Below are 15,590 nucleotides of genomic sequence, written 5' to 3' on the forward strand. Positions count from 1 at the left end.
AACCAGACCCTGACAAGAGGGAAGAGGGAGCCCCATTCCTCACAGAATCTGCTGTTGGAAAGCTTGCTGTCAGTGGTCTACCAGCCAGGAACCCCATTCACCTGCACCCCGGACCCTGACAGGAGGGAGGAGGGAGCCCTATTCCTCATGCAATCGACAGGTGGCCAGCTTGCTGTCAGGGGCCTGGCAGCTAGGAATCCTATTCACCTGCATATCTGTATAAAGTTTTAATACATTATATTAGAGGTCATGGTGGTACTGTTTTACCCACAGTGTCTACAGGAATTGCTACAAATTTACTTCTCAGTGGAAGCACCTTTCATTCCCAATATAAATTACCCATTCCATTAAATAAAACTTCCATTTCTAGACTCAATATAAAGAGCGAAGTTGCTAAAACTATTAAAAAGGTCCAACTTCTCATTATTGATGAATGCACCATGGCATCCAGTCATACTATGAATGCCATAGACAGATTACTAAGAGAAATTATGAGTCTGAATATTGTATTTGGTGGGAAAGTTCTCTTTCTTGGAGGGGATTTTCAACAATGTCTCAGTATTGTGCCGCATGCTATGTGATAGGCCATAGTACAAACGAGTTTAAAGTACTGCAATGTTTGGGGATGTTTCAGAAAGTTGTCTCTTACAACAAATATGAGATCAGAGGATCCTGCTTATAGTGGATGGTTAGTAAAACTTGGAGATGGCAAACTTGATAGCAGTTTTCATTTAGGAATGGATATTACTGAAATCCCCTGTGAAATGATTTGTAATGGATCTATTATTGAAGCTACCTTTGGAAATACTATATCTATAAATAATATTAAAAATATATCTAAACGTGCAATTCTTTGTCCAAAAAATGAGCATGTTAAAAAATTAAATGAAGAAATTTTGGATATACTTGATGGAGATTTTCACACATATTTGAGTGATGATTCCATTGATTCCACAGATGATGTTGAAAAGGAAAATTTCCCCATAGAATTTCTTAATAGTATTACTCCTTCGGGAATGCCGTGTCATAAATTAAAATTGAAAGTGGGTGCAATCATCATGCTATTGAGAAATCTCAATAGTAAATGGAGTCTTTGTAATGGTACCAGATTTATTATCAAAAGATTACGACCTAACATTATTGAAGCTGAAGTATTAACAGGATCTGCAGAGGGAGAGGCTGTTCTGATTCCAAGAATTAATTTGTCCCCATCTGACACTGGCCTCCCATTTAAATTGATTCGATGACAGTTTCCGGTGATGCCAGCATTTGTGATGACTATTAATAAATCACAAGGACAAACTCTAGACAGAGTAGGCATATTCCTACCTGAACCTGTTTTCGCACATGGTCAGTTATATGTTGCTTTCTCTTGAGTTTGAAGAGCATGTGACGTTACAGTTAAAGTTCTAAATATTTCATCACAAGGGAAATTAGTCAAGCACTCTGAAAGTGTTTTCACTCTTAATGTGGTGTACAGAGAGATATTAGAATAAGTTGAATCACTTTATCAGTCATTGCATCACTGTTGTTTTTATATCATGTTTTTGTTGTTTTCATATCATGTTTTTGTCATTTTTTATCATGCCTCTGTTGTTGTTATATCCTTTTGTTACTGTTTATTTATTAATAAATTTATATATTATTTTCATATACATTTTACTAATTTCCTTTCATCTCTCACACTTCTATTATAGAGAAAGGGCAAATAGCAATATTAAAATATCTCCGCTAATTAATTCCCTTTTAATGTGCAAGAATTTCATACACCGGGCTACTAGTAGTAGTTATAAAAACATCTGGTTATTATAGCAGTCATCTGGTCAGGTGTTTTAGAATAGAGCTGTTTACTACTCTGATAGCACTCGGTGATCGGCAAACATTTTTCTCTGGTAACTGGTGACTTTATCCTGTTGCAGTAAGCTGTTTCCTTCCCCCAAAACATACCACTCTGCTCAACATTCCATTTGGCAGACATTACCAAAGCACTCAAGAGTGTGCTTATAACAAAGATACATTTTCACATTAAACAAAATTTGGTAACCCAATATACAACTAAACCAGAAAAAGTAATTAGATTTTTTTACAACTAATTATTAGAACAGTATTAACAGGTAAGGATGATGGGCACTGTTTTCTCAGTTTCTGAAACATGAAGATATTTCTGTATTCCTAAGTCAGTCTCCAAAACAATACTGCCAATACATGCACTATACTTTAATCAAGCAGATAGGATAAATAGCAGTTTTAAAAATAATACAGGTATATTGTATAGGTAAATTACATAGGTAAATGCTCATATTCTAGAAAGTTCCTTTACTTTACAAAAATATTTTAAAATTCCTTTAACATATTTGATGGCTCAAAATTGAACACAGAAAGCATCTTATGTTTTTCTAAATCCTAAAAGAACACAGCATTTTTGTTGCGTACCACACTTAGTGACATTATATCTCTCTATCCAGAGCATACCAGCATTTCACCAGACCACTTATGAAGGTATCACACCTTTATATTAACTTGTTTGTTGCCATGTTAACTAATTATAATTAGTTAAACAGAGCCAGCCCGAAGTAAAGGCTACACCTTTAGAATATCAATAGATACAAGGGAATATGGAATTAAACCCATGCCTTTCTCATATATAATGTAACTAAACAGCATTAATTGATGTAAAGGTTACATCTTTAGACAGCATCATTTTTCCTTGCTAAATCTATTGCTGCTTTCTTTGAATGGCATCACCGTCTCCCATATCAGTCTAAAACTTCATTTTTGACATCTCGCCAGTGGCAACATCTAACATCCTGTTGCACTAATAAATCCCATCCTCCTGTCTCTCTATTCCCATTACCACTTACTTGCCTATTTCAGACACTCATTACCTTGAGCTTAGACTATTGCATCAGATTTCTGTTTTCCCCCCAAACTCTCATTTTGCCACCTGGAAATCCATTTTATTGGATTAAAAATTAAAAAACAAAGTTCTGATGATCACCCCTGTTGAACAACCTTCCCTGGAGACCTATAAAACAAAGCTCAGATTTCTCAGTTCAGCCCTCATGAATAGGACCTAACTACTTCAGTTCCCACCAAACTGAATCACCTACTGTTTCCAGTATAAGTCTTACCAAGCTGCTATAGTTTTCTCTTCCTAAATGCCTTTTTCCTTATTTCTGAGTGTTCAAATATTAATCATTCTTTAGGATTCCTTCATGAAAGTTTCTCTACCCACAGTGTCTATATACCTCTCATGACATTATTTAGATCTTGTCTAAAACATACTAATGTACATGGCTTCCATCAAGACTTAAAACAATTTATAGGAAGGATCTATTTTTATCACATCTATGAAACTCTTACAATGCTGAATATAGTGCCTAGAACATACTAGTATCTTACATATCTACTGAGTAAGTTTCAGAATTGTGCCAAACCTAGAATATGTGTCAGTGACAAATATGTTAAATGCCTCCGGTCCCTCCTAGCTAGTGGCACCACTACCTATCAATACTTGAAATGCCATGATAAATAATTCTCCTTTGTCAATACACAGGATAAGAAAGGGGAAAGAAACAGCAACAAAAATTATCTCTCTGGATTTTCTCCAGCATAGGTACTAACCCAAAGGGCCCAATACAATTGGTTTATTTTAGGGTACATCTAGAATCTTCAATCTTTGTGCTGTGAATATGAAGGGATGTTTATGTACATCCAATCTCGGGGCAATTCCATTCTTCTAGTTTTGCCTGGACAGGACCTCCTCTCTTATCCTTCCTCCACTTACCTGGTCAAAATTCTTTAATACTTTCTTATAGCCTTTGGAATACAATCCAAACTTTTTATGCAACATTCTCCAGGAAGCTGCCTTTGCCTACTCTGGTGGCATTTCCCATCCTCATATATTCCAACCACGCACATCCAGAGTACTTGTAATTCACTGAATGTGTCCTTCTCACACCCTGTGCACCCAGACAGTATGTGTTTTCAGTCTGAAATGTCCTCTCTCTTCACCAATGGGAAGATCTACCTCAGGCACCATCTGGCTTAGGTGATCATCCTTATAGTCCCATGGCCTTCTGGGTATGCCTCAGACATAGACATTTCAGGCTGTATTATAATTATCTATTTAATGTGTCTGTCTTAGTCACAAGACTGTGAGCTCCTAGTGGACCGGGGTTCTCCATTGCTGGGCAAAGTAGTCCTCAAACAGGATTAACTGGCTGAGTAAATGAGACTGCATGGCACTCAGGACTTGGGTCTCGGAGCAAACAGGAGCTCATCAACAATAAATGGACCTCTCACAATTAATGATTAATCCAGATAGAGGAGACATTCCTCAGGAGTGGCTACCACGTACCCCCACATACACCAGATCCATTCAGATAAGGGTAGTCTGAACCTCCACCCAAATGGGATGAAAAAAAAAATCTCACAGAACCTCATTATTACCTACCCTGCTCTGCACACAAGTATCTCTTAATTATTGTGAAGAAATTTAAAAAACTTAATTATTTAGGGCACAGAGGCAAGAATAATGCTAACACGCCTAAGAATGAAAAACATGGTATAATAATGAAAGCAACTGAGTTTATGTGTTTTTCAAATTAAAAAATGTAAAACTGAACTTGTCTTCCCTTTGCTTTCAATATTTAAAAAAAAGGTAAAAAGTTTACAAATAAAACTGCAAAAACAGCCTTGACATCAAGCAAATGAGAATAACATCCCTTCAAAGTACTTCTGTTTACAGATACCACCAGTTGGACCACGTCTGTTTACGTGACTAACACGACTCTTATTATGAACTCCGAGAATTTTGTAACTCAAACTATTTACAACTATTGAAGAAAACAAATTTGGCTAGTGTATTATCTTTGATGCTAGTAACATTACTTACGGAATGTATGCCACTACATGAGAAACATTTTCTATTGCCTCTTTAAAATCTGCAATTACATAATTTTTTTTTCTGAAATCCCAATAATGTATTGGAGAACAGACATAACAGACTTTACTGTTATCTAGATTGACATTTTATATTTTTCCTTATAAAAACAAAAATAAAATATGATTTCCACAAAAATTTCACTGTTTAGCCTCCTTGTTATAAGCTGTTCAGCTCTCATATTAAGGACTTACACCAGATAATCTGTAGGGTTGATTCTTATTCTACATTTGGGATTATGCCTTTATTGTCAGGTGGGTGAAGCCATCTCCATGTCCTCTAGCCTTCCTTTTCTGAACTCCCCACCCTCACTCGCTCCCACCAAGTTTAGTGGCAGTTTCCTTAGATTGTTAATTCACTTCTCCTCACCTACAATCATAAAAACAGGTAACAGATTAAAATATTTCCTCTTGCAGGGTATTTGTAAGTTAATTGAAAATATTTAAAATACAAGGTAAATGCCTGAAGCTTTAACAGACTTTCAGTTGAGGAGGTTCAGGACAGGCTACTCTCAAAGATAGCATCTTGGCCTATGGAATTTTTTAAACTGAAGAAATTTGAGAAACAACATGTGCAGAAAGGACTTTCTGTCTTTCCCCGAATCAGGTTATAAAACCTGCACTGAGAAGTGCCCTCCCTATCCCAGAGAAAATCTCACAAGAGTTCTATTTGCATAAATTATTTTAATTACTTTAATAATAGCCTTTAAAATGAAAATAGGGTACTACACTATGATGCTATGTTGTTTGATAATTTTATAAAAAACTATGACTAAAGATTCAACCAAAAGAAACATAAGCTAAAAAACTGAAGGTATTTTAAGCCTTTGAAGTAACAAATAAGAACTTATAGCCCTAACCAGTTTGGCTCAGTGGATAGAGCGTCGGCCTGCGGACTGAAGGGTCCCAGGTTCGATTCAGGTCAAGGGCATGTACCTTGGTTGCGGGCACATCCCCAGTTGGGGGGTGTGCAGTGTGCAGGAGGCAGCTGATCAATGTTTCTCTCTCATCAATGTTTCTAACTCTCTATCTCTCTCCCTTCCTCTCTGTAAAAAATCAATAAAATATATTAAAAAAAAAAAAAAAAAGAACTTATAGACCAGGGGTCCCTGACCAGTCAAATGGAAATTAATGCTTGTTTGGGAGTCAGTGCACTCACCTACTCTGCTAAGAAACTTCCAGTATCCCTGAAGCCTGAACAATCAGGGACATGAACATTTATACTCTCACCATACTCAGGGACCTCACAGTTTAGGGAAAATAGAAAGTAGTAACTTTTCACAAAGAGGTAGGGATATATCATTTGATTTAGTGGCTTCTCAAATTGTATTTTCAGTAATCAAAGACTCTACAAATTGCTTCAGAAGTTCTGCAAATGTATGGTTTTAATTTCATTTTAAAACTGTGATTAAAAATATGCACATGAAAATTTATATGGCAATTTTAGCATATGAAAAAATCCACTAACCTGCTAACCCTCACATATTATCCTCATTTATAGTTAGGAAATGCTATGAATGTTAACTTATGAAGAATCCTATATAATAAAAGCCTAATATGCTAAGTGTCTGGTCATCCCTTCAACCAATCAAAGTGTAATATGCTAATGATATGCTAAGGCTGCTCAACTGCTTGCTATGACTTGCACTGACCACTAGGGGGAAGACAGTTGACTGGTCGACCAGTTGCTATGACGTGCACTGACCACCAGGGGCAGACGCTCCAACCGGTAGGTTAGCTTGCTGCTGGGGTCCTGACGATAGGGACTAAGTGAGACGGCTGGACATGCCCTGGAGCCCTCACGATCCCTCCCTAGCTGGCCAACCTCCTGCATCCCTCCCAAGCCCTGATCATGCACCGAGCCTCTAGTATTAATTATAAAAGTCTTCATTTATATTTTATATATTGAGTTTCAAAGAAAAACTTTATTTTAAAAGGGAGTTGCTCTGTTCAAAAACAAATTTGAAAATCTAATAGATGATGAAAAAATTAGGATAAAGATTGAACTGTTACTATTTTGTACTCATTTATACTTTAATGCCAAGCAAAATTACCAGAAATTATGGTACATTTAATGTCAGTGAAAAATATGATCTCTATAAGTCAATATTTTGAAGATTATAATAAATTTAATGACGAGCTCTGGCAAACCCTTTCTAGCCTACAAGTTAGACCAGGTAAATACTTCTCATCTTTGCTGAAATTTTAGCCAGAGTAGGAAGGATTCAAACCCCCCAAGAACAATACACACTAGAGAAACACAAAAACTAATAAAATATCCCAACATTCTGGTTTTGTTTGGAAAGCATTTTCGGGCCTCTGGTATGTAATATTTTCTTATAAAACATTATGCAACTCTACTATGGCATCCGGCTTGAGAGTTACTTAGCTATTTGAATTCAGAGGAATCCCAGATATGTTCATTGCTTTTACCACATGCCCTGTAAATGTAAAAGAAACAATATGAATAAGGCAGGACCACCCTCCAAAACCGCATGTACAAAGGATACTCTTCGCTATTCCGGATGTCAACCACCAGGAGCTTTGGTTTACTGGACTTGGTCTTCTTGGTGGGTGTTTTGAAGTGGCCTGTCACTGTGAGCTCACACAAGTCAATCAGGTCCTCTGCTGAAATCCGGGGAGAAACTTCTGACTTTAGGTCATTTAATGGGATGGATTCTCTTGACTGAAAGAAACATACAAATAACACAAATATTGAGAATATTATAGAGACAAAGTGTAGCCAGTAAGAATATCTTCAGGCTCTTGATATCAATCACTATAAGCACACAGGAGAACAAGAAACAACCTCCCAGTCTACTGTGTAACCATGTTACTATTGAGGCTTACACTTTTATTAGTCACAGATATAGAAAACATTACACTTTTGACTACTACCAAGCTCTTGGTTCAAATGTGAAAGAGATGAGGAAGATTTTTCCTTATGAGAGCACTGTGTATCTTTAAAAGCAGTTGTTTCTTCTCTAGTTGGTTTGGCACAATGGCTAAAGTGTCAGCCCATGGACTGAAGGGTCTGGGTTTGATTCTGATAAAGAGCTGAAGGGTTCTGGGTTTGATTCTGGTAAAAGGCATGTACCCTGGTTGCAGGCTCAATCCAAGCCCCGGTTAGGGCATGTGCAGGAGGCAACCAATCGATGTGTCTCTCTCACATCTATGTTTTTCTCTCTATCTCTCCCCATTCCTTTCACTCTCTCTAAAAGTCAATGGAAAAATATCCTCAGGTGAGGATTAACAAAAAAATAAAAATAAAAAGCATCTTAAAAAAATAATTTGAGCAATTTCTTGATGTAGAAACAAAATTCTAGAGTTAGGTTGGGCTTCAGGAATAGTCCAGTGCTTTGGGACTGTTTTACAGTATGCTCAGATTTGCCCTTCTCCATGTTGGTGTGATCTTTAGACTGGCTTCTTAAAAAGCAATTACAAAAATAAAAAGGGGGAGGAGGATGTTTATGTGTTAAATTTTTTGAATTATGATGCAGAGCGTTGTACAGCAGCTGAAATGCTTTGGTCTTCCAGTGCAAAAGCCTTCGCCGAGTTAGCCCAGTGGAAGGATGCACAAACCAGACAAGAGTTTTAACAGATCCAATAATGATGTGGGGAAGAGGTTGTGTTTTGTATCTTTCCAGAAGGAGCAATGCAGCCAGAGTGTTATGTGTGTCACCACAATGGACCCAGAGAAGCTCCTTGTCCCTTTGTTCAAAAGACTGAGAGTTGCCCCAATGATAGCAATGTGGAAAAAGAAGAAAATGAAGGCTACACAACGGGCCGAGGTGCCAATATGGGGTCAGCTGAAGAAATTAATGACTGAAGCCCAGCAAATGGTAGAAAAGCAAGAAGTGGAAGCTACTCCCTCAACCATGTTTCTGGCTATGCTTGCATTGGTTAGCTGCTAGTCTTCTGTAAAGTCTTGTGCAGCCAAGTCCAAGGACTCTGAGTAAATATAAACCAGCAGCAAAAGAAACTTTCATTTTGTAGCTAAAAAACGTTAACATGTCTGTAGTTTGATTTCTCTCTTATTGCTGTGTTGCATTGGCATTGTTTTGTTATTGTTTTAATAGCCAGAGTTTTGATCTTGATGTTCAAGTTTTACTTTTATGTTTATTGCAGTAGCTTAAAAACAAAAAAGGGGGAAATGTAGGAAGCGGCTCTAGGGTCAAGCCTCGGACTGACCTGTGGCAGGGCCACAAATAAGTCCCAGCTTGGAGGGCAGAGCCCTCCTAGCATAATTAAGTTTGACCTTATAGTCCTCCTTAGTTCCTTCTTAGGTAGCTAATGGACTGTGGGAGGTGCAGCAAGTGCTGCCAAAACAAGGTGAAACTCACAAGAACATTGTAAACATGTTGACCATTACCCTTGTTTTGCTTTGTGTGCTGACTATAAAATAAAGACTCGGCTTGCAGGCCATGGCACTGTCTCTCCATCAGAGAAGCAGCATCCCACCGAGCCTCAGCTGTATTCTCTTGTCTGTCTTCTTTAATCCTTCATTGCCCCTCCTCAGGCTCATCAAACATGCCCGTGCTGGACATAGCACAGTATATTCTTTCATTTTTTTGTAAATTCCTCTGAGATATCATCTCACACCTGCCAGAATGTCTACCATCAATAAATCAACAAACAAGTGCTGAAAAAGATGTGGAGAAAAGGGAACCCTAGTATACTGCTAGTGGGAATGCAGATTGGTGCAGCCATTATGGGATTTTTTTTTTGAGAGTGGAATTTACTAAAAAATAAATAAATAAAAAATGGAACAACCATTTGGCCCAGCAATCCCACTTCTAGGAATATATCCTAAGAAGCCCAAAACATGAATCAGAAATAATATATGCACCCCTATGTTCATAGCAGCATTACTTACAATAGCTAAAATCTGGAAATAGACCAAGTGCCCAGCAGTAGATGAATAGATAAAAAAGGTGTGGTACATTTATACAATGGAGTACTATGTAGCTTTAAAAAAGAATTATTTCTTATTCTTTGCAATAGCATGGATGGACCTGGAGAGTATTATGTTGAGTGAAATAAGTAAGTCAGAGAAAGACAAATATCACATGATTTCACTTGTAAGTGGAATCTAATGAACATAATAAACTGACGAACAAAAAGGGACCAGAGACATGGAGGTATGGAACAGACTGACATATCTCAGGTAGGGGAAGGGTGAATAATAGAGGGGATGGGAAGAGATTAACCTAAGAACTCAACTATATAAGTAAAAGTGTATTATGCTAATAAGACCAGACAGCTAAACGACATTCCGGACATCCTTCCAGACGAAGCTGGGGCTGCGAGGGCCAAGGCAAGCTGCCGCGGCTGTGAGGGCCGAGCCCCTTACACGAACTTCATGCATCGGGCCTCTAGTATACATATAAGCATAACCAATGAACACAGACAATAGTGTAGTGCAGGCCTGGGGTCGAGCAGGGGCTGGGAGGAGAGGGAAAAGGGGGAAAAATTGGAGGACATCTGTTATAATGTCAACAATAAAATTAAATTAAAAAAGCGGATTTTATCAAGATCTAGATTAAGTGATGACAGTGGAAATTGACAGCTTTGTTCTATTTATTATCTTTTTTTTCTTTCAATCTTTCTCTTTTCACTACTTTTCCTTGGCTTACAGATATACCCAATATTTTCCCACCCACAGTGGAAAATAAAACACTATAGCAAATAAGAAAATTACTTTCCAAGTGGTGGGTTTTCCCCCAGCTACTATCCCTCTACCTTCTCATCTTTAGTTTGTTTTTCCCATCCACTCCTGAATCACTGCAACTTGGTTTCTGTCATGATACAGAATAAGGAGTGGACCACTGACAGGGGAAAGGAAGAAAGACACATGAAAGGCACTATAAGAAAACAGATGGAAGGTAAAGGGTAAGGTTGAGTAAATAATGGTTCTTATGTTCTGAATATGGATGATTGGGGAAAAAGAAGATAGTAACAGTGACAGACAGTAGATAAGGGGATGACAAGTTCAGATTTAGATATGTAAAACTGAGGTTGCATAAGGTCTACCAAGCTGAAGTGTTGAGAATGCATTTAGAGACAGAAACTGGTGTTTGGGGGAAGTCATGACGAGAGGATCATATTTTTGTGATTATAAGCATAGAAATTGAAGTTTAAGTCATGAGAAAGAGTAAACAATTTGAAGAAAAATGAAAAAAAAAAGGCAGAACGAAATCCCAAATTTAGCAGGTACATTCCATACAGTCTGCTGAGAAAAATCTTAAATTACGCAAACTATTAACAAGAGTTGGAAACACATAAAGCTGAGATTCTTTAGGGAAATATCCATCAATTTTTATTTTTCCACATGTCTATAATAAATAGACTCTTCTTTCTTAGTGCTAGATATTTCAAGCTCACGTATGAGACAGGCTTTTGTGAATGGTACAGACATTAACTATCATCTCAAAGGAATTTTAACAATGAAAAACTATCTTCAGAAACTACCAATCTACAAGGATCTAGTTATTCATATATTTAAAACAATAAATTGCTACAGTGGTATGTTGGTGTTTTTATTTTTCCCTCTTGGTTTTAGAGAAAACAGGGGGAGTCTGCTATTTCTATTATAGAAATATAGCATTTGAAATGGAGTTTGAAATAAAACCGTCATGCTCTGGAAGCTGCATAATGTAGTTCTCACACTAGAGAGATATTTCTCTCCCTCAAATAAAAGAGAGATCATGTACATGAATATGAAATCCAAAGAACAGTGGACATAAACGTTTTTTTCAGTGATTATGAATTTTATGTTAAAATTTTCACAGATGTGCCCCTGAAAAATTATGTGTAAGCTAAATTTCTGTAAGGAGAGTAATTTCCCCTTTGATATATAACATTTTAGAGATATTTCATCTCTCTAGTCCTCAATTATTTCATGTATAAAAGGAAGGAACACGGGTAGGTATCTTATATCATACTTTAGCTATAGAATTCTATGACTTTATTTCTGATTGATTTTTCAATTAGCAACAGGTGCAAAAATTCCTGCTTACTTCCTGGGACAAAAATTGGAAACCTGTACATAATACTTAACATCAGCAGAGGAGTTTCTATTAAAGGGATTCAGGAGCGATTCAAATTGTGAAGCTTAGCAAAGTGTTCAAAAAGCATAACAGGCTTATATAAATGTATATTAATAAGAACTTACGCATTTCAAGACAAGTAGCTGGGAACTATTACATAGTTTAAATTGGTTGAAGTGAGAGCAGAAGAGATGGAGGTTACAGTAAGTGAACACTCTCGCATAAGTGATTTCTGGGGCAAAAAGGGGGTCAATGTGGCAATGTATGCCAGGAGTGGTGGTGAATGCTACTGTGTATGTTTCTGTAAGTTTCTGGAAATCATTTTCAAAATAAGACCAGAACTTGATACATTTTATAGGCTGAGATAAACATGATTAAAATGCTAAACATGACAGCAGCTCCACTCAGCTGAACTCTTAAAAGTGGGATTGTGATACTTCCTTCAGGAATGTCAGAGAACTGCGGTTCCACATAGAACGTTATGATCAGCTTTCAGAGGCAGCAGAGATTCAGGGTACAGCCAGCTGGTGGCTTAGAGGTCACAGTATTTTAGTTAGTCTCATTGACATTTTCAACCCAAACTCTAACTTTCCAAGGTATAGTCTTTACTGGAATTGGGGTGTTTACTCTCTCACTGCTACCCTTTTCCTAGTAGTGATAAGTGCTACCATTTTTGCTCAGGTTTTCCTGTTACTTGGGAAATTGTTCCATCACTTCCCTCATGATAGAACCAAAGAATGTCAAATAAATGACCAAATATTATCTGGCTGGAAGCTTTAGTGAATCCCTGTGGAAGGATGTGTGGAGATCTCCCTCTCCCACAAACACATTGCTCTTAAAGTCTAGTCAATTTTTTTCTAACTCCTTCCCAAATTCACAGGATTGCCCATTCTATGAACTCTCATGATATTTTCACCCAATGGCAAGCAAAGACCTTAAGTATAACTGTGGCTTAAAGTTTGGCAGTTTCTGGGAGGACTGATGTTCTCTGCATTTAGAGCCTACATTTAGCGATGGTTCCCAAAGCTGAAATATAAGACAGAATTCAGGAGTCAAAAGTTATGGCTTATCTTAACCTCCTACTGAATATTAGAACATGTTGAAAAGACATTTAATAAAACTCAAGAAATCAGAATTCATAATCTTTTCATAAAATGAGAAAATTTATCTCTTAAGACAAAAAACAGCAAAACATTACAAACAACCTAAGCATAATATAAAGATATCCACTATTACCACTGTTCTTTAACACTGTTATGAAGAATTGGGTGGAGCAATTAAATAACAGAAATATATAAAATGTATAAAATTGGAAAAGAGGAAAACTTATCAGTAACTTGCAGATGATATATAACTAGAAAAAGTGAAAAACTTATAAACAATGAGAACAACAATTGGCTGATAAATGACAATGATGATAATTAATGATAATGAAAACTTACAGTGTTTAGCATGTGCCAGCAGTATTCTACATATATTAACTAATTTAATCCTCTGTACTTCTATGAAATATTTAATATTTTATCTCTATTTTATGGACAACAAAGAAAACGATCGCATAACCACACAGCTGGTATGGCAGAGCTGAGATTAAAAAAGTAATGTCTGCATTTTTAATCACTACACCAAACTTCTTGTAAAATCAACAATCTTTCTATCCATTAAAAAACTAGAAAATATAATAAAATAAAACATCTCAATAATAACAGCTACAGAAAGGCTCAAATATGAATAAATACCAACAAGAAACATAAAAGAAAGCTATAAAATAAACAATATGTTTAATTTCCCTACTTATACATACATTTAATTCAAACACAACATATATACCAAAATGATTTCTCTCCAGGAGAGTAAGAAAAGACATTCTATAATTCATGCAAAAACATAGTGCCAAATGTATAATCTTATTCTAATAGCCTCTTAGTACTAGAAAGGAAATAAAATGAAACGAATATAAATGAAAAAAGAATTCAGAAATGAATATAAATACATGTGGGAATCTAATTTATCATAAGGGGTATTTGGATTTAATGGGAACCATTTAGTTTATTAAAGAAAACGAACATATTAATCTTAAACTAATTCAAATATCTATTTGATAAGTATAAAGCTTAAAATCTATCAATTAAGTCAAGTCTGTAGGACTCTATTTGACTCCTGTTTGCTCAGTGTTTGCTTTAATTAATTTCTGTAGGATTTCTGAACAATAAACTATAATTCATACTGATGTATTTTGGAATAATTCCAGTTTATCAAGGTTTTTTTTAAATTAGTAATAACTTTTCTTTTTTTTAGCAAGGTTTTTCATTTTCCCTTTTTGACTTTGGGGGAAAGGAAAAAAGAAATAACCTCTAGCAATGATTCTCTGGAAGACGTGAGATTGTTGCAGTTAAAAGCTATCTTTTCTTTTTTCATTATATACCTTTATTTGTTAAATCCTGTGTTGGCACCTGTACAAATCAGGTTAACAAAATGAATTTTTAGTAGCAGGTTTATTTCTCATATAACATGGCTTGTTTATTTAGTTTGCATATGTTATAGCATATCCTGGGAGAAGGGCTGGAATAAACAGGACATTTATACCCTGGGATTGTAAAAGTCATTGCAATGACTCCTGAATATAACAACTATGTCTGTTGTCGCTAGCCTTTCTGCAGAATTGTGCCAGAATCCATTTCTTTCTAAATGCTATGGAATGTCATTGACACATGAAAGGACAGCCTTGTACTTTGAGGCTGCATAAGGCAGATCACAGTGCAAGACCCAGATATACATTAGAAGTTGAAATTATCCTATCTGTGCCCATGGCTCTTCATGAAGAAAATATATTTTATAAACTTACTGTGGAAAAACATTGCTACAGAAGCTATCTCAAATCAATAATGAATTAAATCAGCTGCAAAGGAATAAAAAAACTGTCACAACATAACCTTCCTAGAAACTGCTATGTGGATATGCTAATGCTGATTCAAAGCATCCTCTGATGTCTGTAGGAAGTGTGAGCTGCCCTCTCAGATCAGTTCAGCTACTAGCTTGGGCCAATCCTAAATAGGATATTCTACCAAATATGACAATTGTTATTTTAACCAAAGATGATAATATTTATTTTCTTTTGTGTTTCCCATCAAGAACTTCACCCCCAACATCCTCCTACCAAAAACTTCTAAACATCTCTCTTTTCTTCCCAGGATACCCACCTCCCCTGCAAAAAATCATCAACACAACACTCTAGAAATCTAGTGCTCGTTTAGTCACAATTCAATTTTTGTCCGGCTCTGGGCATTTTTATCTTCTCATTTCACTTGCTATTTATAGGGCACTGCTCCATTCGGAACAGACTTGTGCACAACTGAAATGTCCACATTCAGAAAAGTGGCACTTAGTAATTTGATGAGTAGGATGAGAGGACCCAGAGATTTCTATAATTCAGAGGAAGAAACATTTTTAATATGCAACTATGAAATACGATTTTCCAAGGTAACTACACAAAAAAAGGATAATAGTGAATGTTTAAAAATATAGTGACATGTATTTAACATATGTTTCAAGCTTCGTACTGCTGCAGCTAAACAATTAGATTTTTAAATGTGAAAA

The 15,590-nt window shown here is 36.3% G+C and overlaps 1 protein-coding gene across 3 annotated transcripts in view; it reads right to left on the minus strand.

Annotated features, from left to right (window-relative positions):
* Positions 1 to 15,590, minus strand: part of TBCK (TBC1 domain containing kinase) — a 173,863-nt gene that overhangs the window by 24,916 nt on the left and 133,357 nt on the right. For all 3 annotated transcript variants that reach the window (XM_070433345.1, XM_070433354.1, XM_070433362.1), the window contains one exon: positions 7,455 to 7,630. In XM_070433345.1, the coding sequence (XP_070289446.1) occupies positions 7,455 to 7,630 (176 nt within the window). The remainder of the gene's footprint in view (positions 1 to 7,454; positions 7,631 to 15,590) is intronic.

This window comes from Myotis yumanensis, unplaced genomic scaffold (genome assembly GCF_028538775.1).
Source record: "Myotis yumanensis isolate MYYU_CA2020_CCGP unplaced genomic scaffold, mMyoYum1.0.hap1 SCAF_1, whole genome shotgun sequence".
NCBI lineage: Eukaryota > Metazoa > Chordata > Mammalia > Chiroptera > Vespertilionidae > Myotis > Myotis yumanensis.